This window comes from Arachis ipaensis, chromosome B7 (genome assembly GCF_059453495.1).
Source record: "Arachis ipaensis isolate K30076 ecotype BB chromosome B7, ASM5945349v1, whole genome shotgun sequence".
Lineage (NCBI taxonomy): Eukaryota > Viridiplantae > Streptophyta > Magnoliopsida > Fabales > Fabaceae > Arachis > Arachis ipaensis.
This window is the reverse complement of record NC_142442.1, coordinates 140,294,838-140,305,967: the sequence shown is the minus strand read 5'-3', so window position 1 is coordinate 140,305,967 and position 11,130 is coordinate 140,294,838. Positions and strand designations below refer to the sequence as shown.

At 34.1% G+C, this 11,130-nt stretch overlaps 2 protein-coding genes across 4 annotated transcripts; one reads left to right on the top strand and one right to left on the bottom strand.

Moving 5' to 3' along the window:
• The first annotated feature begins 1,563 nt into the window (after positions 1-1,563).
• On the top strand, positions 1,564-6,962 carry CLT2 (CRT (chloroquine-resistance transporter)-like transporter 2). 2 transcript variants are annotated; one of them, XM_088494034.1, is made up of 10 exons: positions 1,564-2,027; positions 2,591-2,736; positions 3,187-3,224; positions 4,118-4,233; positions 4,694-4,793; positions 4,880-4,915; positions 5,048-5,095; positions 5,606-5,729; positions 6,194-6,319; positions 6,465-6,962. In XM_088494034.1, exons 1-10 carry the CDS (start codon positions 1,657-1,659, stop codon positions 6,620-6,622), a joined length of 1,263 nt encoding a protein of 420 aa, XP_088350160.1. In that variant the 5' UTR covers positions 1,564-1,656; the 3' UTR covers positions 6,623-6,962. The 2 variants fall into 2 exon arrangements, with proteins under 2 accessions (XP_088350160.1, XP_088350159.1); XM_088494033.1 differs by having other exon boundaries at positions 1,571-2,027; positions 5,045-5,095.
• Positions 6,963-8,162: 1,200 nt separating this feature from the next.
• LOC107606228 (Sas10/Utp3/C1D family) lies at positions 8,163-11,130 on the bottom strand. Of its 2 annotated transcripts, none has more exons than XM_016308247.3 (8): positions 10,988-11,130; positions 10,803-10,890; positions 10,199-10,378; positions 9,927-10,109; positions 9,655-9,828; positions 9,406-9,557; positions 9,150-9,276; positions 8,163-8,496 (listed from the first exon to the last, which is right to left on the bottom strand). In XM_016308247.3, the coding sequence occupies exons 1-8, from the start codon at positions 11,128-11,130 to the stop codon at positions 8,485-8,487; spliced, it is 1,059 nt and encodes a 352-aa protein (XP_016163733.2). In that variant the 3' UTR covers positions 8,163-8,484. The 2 variants fall into 2 exon arrangements, with proteins under 2 accessions (XP_016163733.2, XP_016163732.2); XM_016308246.3 differs by lacking the exon at positions 8,163-8,496 and adding an exon at positions 8,995-9,075.

Sequence of the window (11,130 nt, the reverse complement as noted above, 5' to 3'; positions counted from 1 at the left end):
AATAATTGCTGTGTACGTTGATGATTTAAATATCATTGGAACTCCTGAAGAAATTCCAACAATTATAAAAACTCTAAAAGAAGAGTTTGAGATAAAAGATCTTGGAAGGACTAAATTTTGTCTTGACAAGCAGATCAAGCATATAAAAAATGGGATATTTATTCATCAAACATCATACACAGAGAAGATCTTGAAAAGGTTTTATATGGATAAGTCACATCCATTAAGTACCCAATAATCGTAAGATCTTTGAATGTGGAAAATGATCAATTCCATCCTAAAGAAGAGAATGAAGATATCCTTGGTCCTGAAGTACCATATCTTAGTGTCATTGGAGCGCTAATGTATCTTGCTAATAATACACGACCCGATATATCATTTGCTGTGAATTTACTAGCAAGATATAGTTCCTCTCCAACCAGAAGACCTTGGAGTGGAGTCAAACAAATCTTTCGATATTTTCATAGAACGGTTGATATGGGATTGTTTTATCCTATGGATCCAAGTCACAACTAGTTGGCTATGCAGATGTTTGATACTTGTCTGATCCACACAAAGGGAGATCTCAAACAGGATACCTGTTCACATATGGTGGTACAGCTATATCATGGAGGTCCACGAAACAGACGATAGCAGCAACCTCCTCTAATCATGCTGAAATACTCGCGATACATGAAGCTAGTCGCGAGTGTTTTTGGCTCAGAAGTTTGATCCAATATATTCTGTCATCATGTGGACTGATTGACCATAAGATAGCTCCAACTGTTCTGTTTGAAGATAATACAGCATGTATTGCTCAACTTAAAGGCGGATATATCAAAGGTGATAGAACAAAGCATATTTCTCCCAAATTCTTCTTCACTCATGATCTTCAAAATCAAGGGACAATTGATGTCCAACAGATCCACTCAAGTGACAATCTAGCAGATTTATTCACAAAGTCACTCCCAAAATTTTTCTTTGAAAGATTGGTACATGAGATTGGGATACGCCGATTTCGAGACATTAAATGATGTCCACAAGAGTGGGAGACTCTTTTTTCCTTAGTCAGATTTTTTTTCCATTGGATTTTTTTTACAAGGTTTTTAATGAGACAGTTCCATCACAAAGGATATTTTACTCTTTTTCCTTCATTAAGGTTTTTTTTTTTTCCATTGAATTTTTCTTTAGTAAGATTTTAACGATGCAATAATCCTAAATGGTCATCCAAAGGGGAGTGTTGGGATAAACACAAAAGATATGGATGCCCATTAATATCATAGATGACTCGGTATTCATATTATCAAAAAAAAATTTACATTTAATAAAAGTTGAAAATATGAACCCTATACATGTATAAATAGAGAGTATGGTACGTACAGTAATATTAATAACAAATATTCTCTCTCTTTCTTATACAATAAAGCACTTCTTTATTTTTTTTTTTATATACTACTAATATAATATTAATATATTATCTTTATAGTAATATAACAATATTAATAAATATGATAGTAGTATTTTTTTATTTATACTTTATTTTATTACCTCTTCTTTATTTATTTTACAGTACCTTATTTATTCCTTCCTTGTTGGAATCAAAGCTGAAAGCAAGAACTGAGAGAAGTAAGAACGTTCCATTACCGTTGGCATTTCATTTCTCTCCGCAAAAACGCCATGACGCATTCTTTAACGTCGTCGTTTCATTCCTTCTTCTTCTTCCCTCCTTCTTCATCATCCGTACAACTCAACACACCAAAGCTTCAACTTCTGTTACCAATGTCATCAAATTCTCAACCGCTTCCCCTCAAATTCTCTCACTCAAATAGAACAAGAACCACCACCAACAACAACAATCGCCACAAGATTCGAGCTTCGTCCTCAACCGATGATCCTTCACCATCTTCATCAAGTGCGACGAATTTCGTTTTGTTCAGTTCCGCTGCTCTAACTGTTACATTGGCGGTGGCTAATCGTGTGCTTTATAAGCTTGCTCTCGTTCCCATGAAAGATTACCCCTTTTTCCTTGCCCAGTTCACAACATTTGGGTAAACGCTATTATTTCTCGCTTTCAATTTAGTGTCGCTCCTCTGTTGCTGTTTTTGCATTTTCATTTGCTACTTTTCACTGCCAAAATTCTGTTTTCGTTATTAATTTTACTTTTGGGGTTTATGTATGTCTCTTTAGAGTTATATATATAATGTTGTTTGATCATTCAAAGGCCAAGTAATAAAATATAAGGGTAAAAAAAGGTTATAAGGATTTGAGAACTGGAGTGGGACCGTGCTAAAAATTTGATGATAAAGTGGGTGTCCAGTGTCCACACATATTATAATGGTTTGGTCTTTTGGGTTAAACAATGTTGTGTCTGATAGATGATTGGTATAGAAATAATATTTTGCCCTCATCCAATCATTATTCACATGAAACAGAAGTGTTATTAGTTGAGAGTGGAGTAACAGTGTTTTCTTATAATGTATAAAAAAGGACATAGCATTACTTTTATGTCAAAAATTCATGCATATAAAACAAGTCTCAATTGATTGGTAGTATATCAGAATTAATTTCTTCAGAATAACTGTGGTTTGTTGTATCTGTGTCATGTATGCAGGTATGTGGTTGTGTATTTTAGCATATTGTATATCAGATATAGGGCAGGTATTGTAAGTGATGAGATGCTAGCCATTCCGAAACTTCGCTTTCTGGCCATTGGGTTTCTTGAAGCTTTGGGTGTGGCCACTGGAATGTTTGCTGCAGGTACTCATTCTGATCCTTCTTTTTATTTATTTTTTTTCAGGTTTAATTTTACAGTCTTGTATCTTTTTTGAGGATAAGCTTGCTTTGTTGATATCTAACTATTATAGGCAACATGTCTGTTTAAATTTTCTTAATTGGGTATCTAAATAGTATGCTGAATAGATTTAAGCTGCACAACTATGTATCTTTTTTGAGGATAAGCTTGCTTTGTTGATATCTAACTATTATAGGCAACATGTCTATTTAAATTGTCTTAATTGGGTATCTAAATAGTATGCTGAATAGATTTAAGCTGCACAACTATGGTTATGTCACTTTTAGTAGTAGGGACTAGGGACTAGGGAGTAAGTGACTTGTTGCTGTTGGTAATGAAACAATCGACAAGCATAGCCTTACTGCCTACATGTTTGCCTCGATATTTATGTATTGAATGTTGGTTACGTTCTGCAGCTGTACTTCCTGGACCAGTCATACCCGTATTGAGTCAGGTATTAAATATTTAACTAGCTCTTGTCATCAAAGAAAGAGGGTGACAGAATACATCGGCCCTTGGTTTTATACATCTGTGAAGTTTATTTTGACATTCTCATTTGTCAGGCATTTTCTGGGGCTTCATTTTGGAAAATTTCAATTTGCTTCCATTAGTTGCATTTATCAATTACATAACCTTCTAAATGTTAGCGTTACCAATGACATTATGCAAGAGAATTTGATGTTGATCAACTTGTAGCATCTTTGAAACCAATACTCCTAAATGCGCTTTAGCTTCTTCCTAATAAGAAATGGTGTTATTTTTCGTACTCTTTCTTCCGTATTCGAAAATACTTTAACACAACTAGCACCTCACATTTTTATTTATTCTGTTCTGTGTCTCACTTTGATGGCATTATACCTAAACCATTTTATCATCATAAGTCTGCATAACAGTAGCAACTGTAGCGTGTAGCACAGTAGCAATCGTGTCTTGACAATATGCTTGGAGGCTGTTATTATAAAACATAGTGCAGCATGTCTTGGCAATATGCTTGGATTTGACCATTAGCATGTCTTGTTCCTGATGGCCAGGCAATATTTGATATGCATCTCCTTTCAATATTTTTCATTCATGTCATTTGAGTATTTTAATGGATGGGATATTGTTCATTTCTTATTGCTTTTTATCATTCATCCAATTTTATTTTTTCTATATTGTCTGCATCTTGTTGGGAGAGAAAGGGGGGAGGGGGTGGGGGGGGGGGGGGGGTAGGGGAGAGGGGTAATAGTAGTGAAATCTTATCACTTTTACACTTTCTTGGGGAAAAAAATTACTTATCTATTGTATGCATGTAAAATTTAAAAAAAAAAAAAAGCATGCTTATGATCTTTTTCTCTTTTTTTCCAGACTTTTTTAGTTTGGCAGCTATTGATTTCTGTTCTTCTCTTGGGGAGAAAGTACTCAATCAACCAATTGGTTGGATGTTTACTTGTAGCTAGTGGAGTTGTGGTGTCTATTACAAGGTATTTTGACTTGTATATGTGGACAAATACAATTTTCTGATCAGTACACTCCATATTCATTTTCTTGTGTCGAGTTCAGCATCTAGGTCAAATGAGTTTATGTATATTTGTTATTAATAGTTCATGTGGGAATGGCTTGTTTTCATTTGGGCACATCAGAATTTGTCTTCTTCAAATTTCAGATCCTGCATAATTGGTTAGTGAATGAGCTTTCACGAATGATATTCTTCTCAAAATATCAGAGGTTTCTGATCCCCCTTCCCAGTTAAAAAAATTAATGAATTACTTGAGATCAGTTTGTGTATGCTTTCCAGTTAATAGCTGCAATAATTGTTGTCTTTGGATTCTGGTTATTGGGATACAAATCTTGTGCAGTTAGTGCCTAGACTCTGATGTGTAATTCTGCTTTCACTTCAAATGAAGTGGGCTCCATCTGATCTTTTGTCTCCCCTAATTACAGTGGCTCAAACACGGGTCAGATGCTCTCTGAAGTTGAGTTCTTTTGGCCAGCATTGATGATTATTTCTAGTGCTTTTCAAGCTGCGGCTTCAGTAATCAAGGTTCACTCATAAGTAGTTGTGTTTTTTTTTTTTTTTTTTTTTTTTCGGGCTAACTTGTAATAGTCTTTACATTTCATGTTTGGCAGGAGTCTGTTTTCATTGATAATGCCATTCAATTGAAGGTAATTATTATTATTTGGGGAGAAGGGGGGGGGGGTGCAATTTTAAGATCAGTTGACCTTGTCTTCAGTTGGCATTTCATATTTTCATGTATGGGCATGATTTGACGTATATGACTTGTTCACCTGCAGCAGAAGTCGCTAGATATATTTGTTGTCAATTCTTTTGGATCTGGCTTTCAGGTATAACTTGCTGTAGTACTAGAGATGATTTAAATGCAATATGAATTGCAGTTACCTACCGTACCTTTCAAAATCCATACATTTGGCTTTTAGAATACCAAAATAACTTTGTAGTTTCTCATTACTATTTTTGGTTTATTGGACCATATGCTTTCCCTAGTTGCTACTCGAAATAAAATATTAATGTGAATAGGACCATTAGTTTAATATTCTATTGCTTCTTTTCAATTCATCCCCTATAATTTCAATAGTTACACCATGAGGTAAGGTTATCTGAAATTTCATGATGAAAAATTATATGGCTTATACTCGATGTTTGATTTCACTATCTTATGGATCACAAATGAGAATTTAATATCTTGCATGAAAAATCTATTAGGTTTTCAGTTTGCATTGAGTTTGAGTCCATAACACTATTTTATTGGCATTTCAAGTTTACTTTTGGACTTTTTATGTTTATTACCTAGAACTTGAGGTATATTTATGATTGGATTCTGGTATATATTGTAGGCTCTGTTTGTACTTCTTTTTCTACCTTTACTTTCTAACTTGAAAGGCATACCATTCGTTCAACTTCCTTCGTATCTTAAAAGTGGAGCTGGTTGCTTTCTGAACCTTGGAACTCATAAATCAAGTAAGCTCTAATACATTGACCGGAATTGATGTACATGCCTTGCCACATCATCTAGCTTTTAGAACACTATCAGATTATGTATTATGAGCATGGCATTTTTTAGGGTGCATTCGTATTATCGTCTACATTCCAATTTCACGTTGTGTGACTTAAATCTCACCGAAAACATGGGATTCTGATGTTAGGATCTCCAACTGCAATGTGGTTCACCAAGTTTCATATCATAATTTTATAACCTACCCTATATGGTGGAATCATAGTTTTAAATGTTTCAGATCAGAATTTCTTAAATATGCCCAATCTAGATAAAAAAAGAGAGCTTGGTGGCAATAAACCCTGATGACTTTCATTACATCCAATCAATCAAAATGAGAATCTATAAGCTCTTCTTTCCCGTTAATAGTTTGTTCGAAACTTTCTTGTCCCAAGTTGTAATTTGGCCACTTTCGTTCATCATGTCGTAGGCTGTGACGGTGCTCCCTGGCTTCCCCTGCTTTATATAGTTACCAACTTGGCATTCAATATATCGTTGCTTAACGTGGTAAAAACCTCCTCTGCAGTTGTTGCTTCTCTTATGGTAATGTTATCAGGTAGATGCTCTCTTTCTCTCTCTGAATTCTACTAATTAGTTACTTTAGCATTGCATAACATTCCAATAAAATTTGTTGCCTGTCTTGTGGACATCTTGATTTCTTTTTTGAACATATTTAGCTCATGTTTGGTTATGATTTGCAGTGCCGATTTCCGTCATCATTCTTTCCCTTCCGTTGCCTTATCTTCCCGAGGGAACAAGCCTGAGCCCAGTTTTTGTAGTTGGCTGCGCCATCCTTGTATCTGGTCTTTATCTGTATGACACAACCAGACCTGCCAAGAATAGTACTAAATCTGATTGAAGCACATCCGTTCCACAAAACCATTGCTGAGAAGTAACTCCCAAACTACCAAGCAGCCTATCTACTCACTCATCTATCAGTCTTGAGGCAATCTATCTTGGTGAAATGTATTTATTGACTTTGTCCAATTGTACGTGTACTCATGTACAGTATTTTTTACTAGTATTATTTTTTAGATTCTGATTAGAGAGTGAGGTAGATCAGTTCAATTTCTATTTCTCTTCACTGTCTTTAATTTGTCTAAGCGATTGGATCATTTTTTCATTGTAGTCTTTTGTTGAATAGTTAAGTTACATATGCCACATAAGCTCCGGAAGTATACATTTAACAGAAAAGAAAAGTGTTTTAAGTCTATCACTATGGTTGCCTTGTTCACAAGCACAGAATATTGAGACACGAATATAAAAACACAAAATCGTATTTAGTAAATAAAATATGGACAGAAATAGTGTCATAGAACATTGAATTAATATATTTTACAGAGATATTGGACAGAAACACAATTTTTTTCTCTTGTATTGTCACTATTAATTTTTTATAATAACATTTTTTACCATTTTATTTTTTTTCTAAATTTGATGTGAAAGAAAAAATAAGGTAAATTATATTTTTTATTATTTATTATATCTTATATTTAAATTATCACTAAATAAAATACAAAAATATTAATTTTTGTGTTTCTTTTCGGTGTATGAAGTTGGATTCCTGACCATAAAATTATCGTTGGGCATGTTCTTTTACAAAGTGCATTCATGATTAAAGCCTCCATATACTTGTGTTTGTTCTCTCAAATGAAAAAGATAATTTTCTCCTTTTTTTTTTTTTTTGCATTATCATTTTCTCTTTTGTTCATGTCTTCCATACTTAACATGTGCTATTAGTATAAAGTATAAACAACGTAATATATATATTATGTCGTCATGTAACTAATAGATACTTTTAACCTTTTTTTTTTTCTGTAACTTTTTTTATTTGAGATCAAGGATGATCAATTTATATACAATATCTTTCCTTAGTAGACTTTTAATATGACAAATAAAGTTACCAAAATTAACTTACAATAAGTGGAATTTATTATATTATAAAATTGAACTAATAAATTCGTTAAAGTTTAGTCGCAAATTCACTTGAACTAGTAGAATTTAAATAAGCTTGAATTATAAAACTCAATTAATCAAATAATAAATTCGTTGAATTTACTCACAAGTTTGATTTAAAAACCTAAACTTTGTAAAACTCTTAATTTGAGGGTTTAATAATCCATTTTGTTATGTCAGTTTAATAATCTTGAATCTTGATGATGACAACTTATTCGATGCTAAACAAAGTGGTGACCCCATGTTAGCCCATGGACTAATGCAAATGGCAAAACATCACATATGATGTCTTTTTTTTTTTTTTGGTCAGGGATCACATATGATGTCTAAAAGCATAGAATACTCCACCAGTCCTGGAAATATAATGCGGTAGGTCCACAGTCAAATTCATGCTAAGTTCCAAATTTGATCGCAAATCAATAATAGCAAAAAAAAATAAAAAATAAAAGAAACACTCATTTCATTTCTGTTGCAGTCTATTGACTCTCCCAATAAACTAAGTATCCAATCCTACCTTTCAATTTAGATAAAGATGATGACGATGATGATAAGAATTACAACAAAGGAGTACGGAATACTAAAATCTAACCCCACTTTGAACACAGCTCCACTCCCTCATCTGAAACAAAATAATCAAACTAAAAGAAGAAAAATTCTCCAAGACCAGCTCTTTCCGCCATAGATTCCTTTACGTTGAAACTAGAATTACTTTTTCCAATTCCCAGATAGCAGTTTTGTTTAGGACGTGTGCCTTTTGTTGTTTATTCAATGTCTCCTCTGCAAGGAAGCATAAAATTGTTAGTCAAATAGTAACAGCACAATACTAAAATTCAACATATTAAATTGTAATTGGGATAACTCCACCAAATCTGACATAGTAGATAAATGGAAAAAGGCGGGGGATTGAGGTAATATATAAGGTATCTACAAGGCTACGTTTGTTTCCTGGGAATGGGACTGGGACTGAGTATTGTGTTTGGTGATTTTCAGTTCTAGGACACAATTTCAGTCCCTTTAGTACCTCAAAAAAGTGAAGACACATGGAACTAAAATTTTTACGAATGAAAACTGAAACTTTTTTAACATTTTTTTTCCAAAAATACTCTCATTGAACTTTTCAAATTCCAAATCTACCCCTCAATGTACATATTTATCTTAAACCAAATATGATACTAAGATATAACTCAATCCAATACATTTTACACCAAACACAATATAGATACTTAATTTAGTCTCTGTCTCTCAGTCTCTATCTTTTAGTCTCTGTCTCTCTTCCAAACGCAACACAAGTGAATGTCAAATATAATTGGGACTGTGATGAAATAGCATAGATGAACTACAACCACCGGAGTTCAACTGAAATAAAATTCTATATGTTTATTAGTTTTATAAAGTTTGAAAAACAATTTCAAAGTATTAAAAGTACATGCCTTTCGCTTCTTTAGCTTCCCATTTCTGCTGCCACCCTTACTGGAGCCCATTATATCCTCACCACCTTTATTTTCAAAGGGTAATGACTTAATTTCATCAAAGAAACTTTCTGTAAGACCTTGCATCCTGGTACAGAATAGAAACAGATTCTAAGTAGGGAAAAAACATGTACATAAATGAAAACGCATGCATAAACATTCAATGAAGACAGCAGAAAAATCTGGCAAGCATTCCTAATCCTAACATTCATCATACCCATTTCTTGATTTCTTCAAGTATTTCTCTCTCTTCCTCTCCTGTCTTGTTAGAGGAACACGAGTGAACAACTCTTCCTCTTGCTGAGCACGCTCATCCATCTTGGCAATATATCTATCAACTTCTTTACTATTTCCCTCAAATTCTCTTACCTGTGAAAGTAAGCAGCCCGGAAAGAAAAAATCACTATGTAACTCATTAATTCATTACGATCAATAGCAAGGGAAAACCATCACAACATGGGATCACCTCCTCAGGTCTTTCATCCATATCATCCATCAATTCCCTGATAAAATGACTTTGCTTAGCTTGTTTCAAAATCTCTTTTTCCCTTCTCAAGGCATTCCTTTCTTGCTTTGAAGTTCTCTCTAGCTCCATGGAAGCAGGGGCGAATCTCGGAGGACGATATACATCATCACCATCCTGCATTCAAGAATCAAGTTATTAGGGAAAAAAATGCAAGTCGTTGGCATCATATTGTCATCCTTCAGCATATCAAATCAACAATTTTACCCGCTCACCTGAGCTGCTAAATCCGATTTGCTAACAAGCATGTCAGGATTCGGGCGATACTTTGACACATCCTCAGCCTTATCAGATGCAACCCCCTCCTTCTCACTTGGAATCTCACTTCTAGTGGCATTTTCACCAACTTTCATGAGTTTCTGAATTTGGTATTGTTGTTTTTTGTCAATTGGCCGAATCTGCAACAGAAACAAAGATGTCAAACTCCTAAAATGTAAGCATTACAATATTAAATATACAAAGGAGAAAGAGATATATAAAACCAGACCTTTTCTAAAAATAATCTTATCTCTACAATGCTTCTAATAACTGGATGTTCTTCTATTGAAAACCCCTTCGCCTTGCGCAACAAGTAGTAAACAAGGGATTGGCAATAGTTCAAAAGCAGCAAATTTTTAGCTTCAAGATAACTGAACCCATCTGCTGTAGGATATTGATCCTCTTTCACCTGATACATATCCAAACATGGCGAAAACAGAAGAATTAAAGTTGTACATCAAATTACTTGTTTTTCCCATTAACATATCTACTAAATGTATTAAAGAGTACTCGCTACCAATGCAGTAAAGTATCATCAAATTACCCATGAAACACCGGTAACAACACCGGCATGGACACGCGGACATACTGAATTTATACAATGACAACACACAAACACTGAAACACCGGATATATGTGTTTATATTTTCAAGATTTATACAAAAGTGAAGCATTTATATAAGTCAAAACTATCAATATTGACTACTGTATCATGTGTTGGGTGTGTCCTTGATAGCAAGTTACTTTGGATAGTTAACTAAGTGCTATAAAATAAAATTCAGTATATATTTTTGAGCAAAATTAATGGAGTGAATATTCCATATGAATGGAACCTTGGCAGTTAAGGATTGGATTTTGCGATTCACGGTGTCGAGTCCTTCCTTCATTTCTTTCAACAACGCAACAAGATGAGGAGCTTCTCTGAAACCACAACGAGTCAACGAAGTCGTTATTATGTAGAACAATAGAGAGATCGATTGCATCGTACGGAGAAGAAAAAAAGGAGGAGAGAACTTACTTTTGATTTGCATCATCGTTTGCAGCGTTCTCCATGCTTGAGAGAGAGAGAGAGAGGGTGTGGCGGATGAGTATGGAAACCAGAGACAGGGGCTTAGCAAGGGTTTTCAATTTTCTATTTTTCTGTTTTTTGTTTTTGGTCAT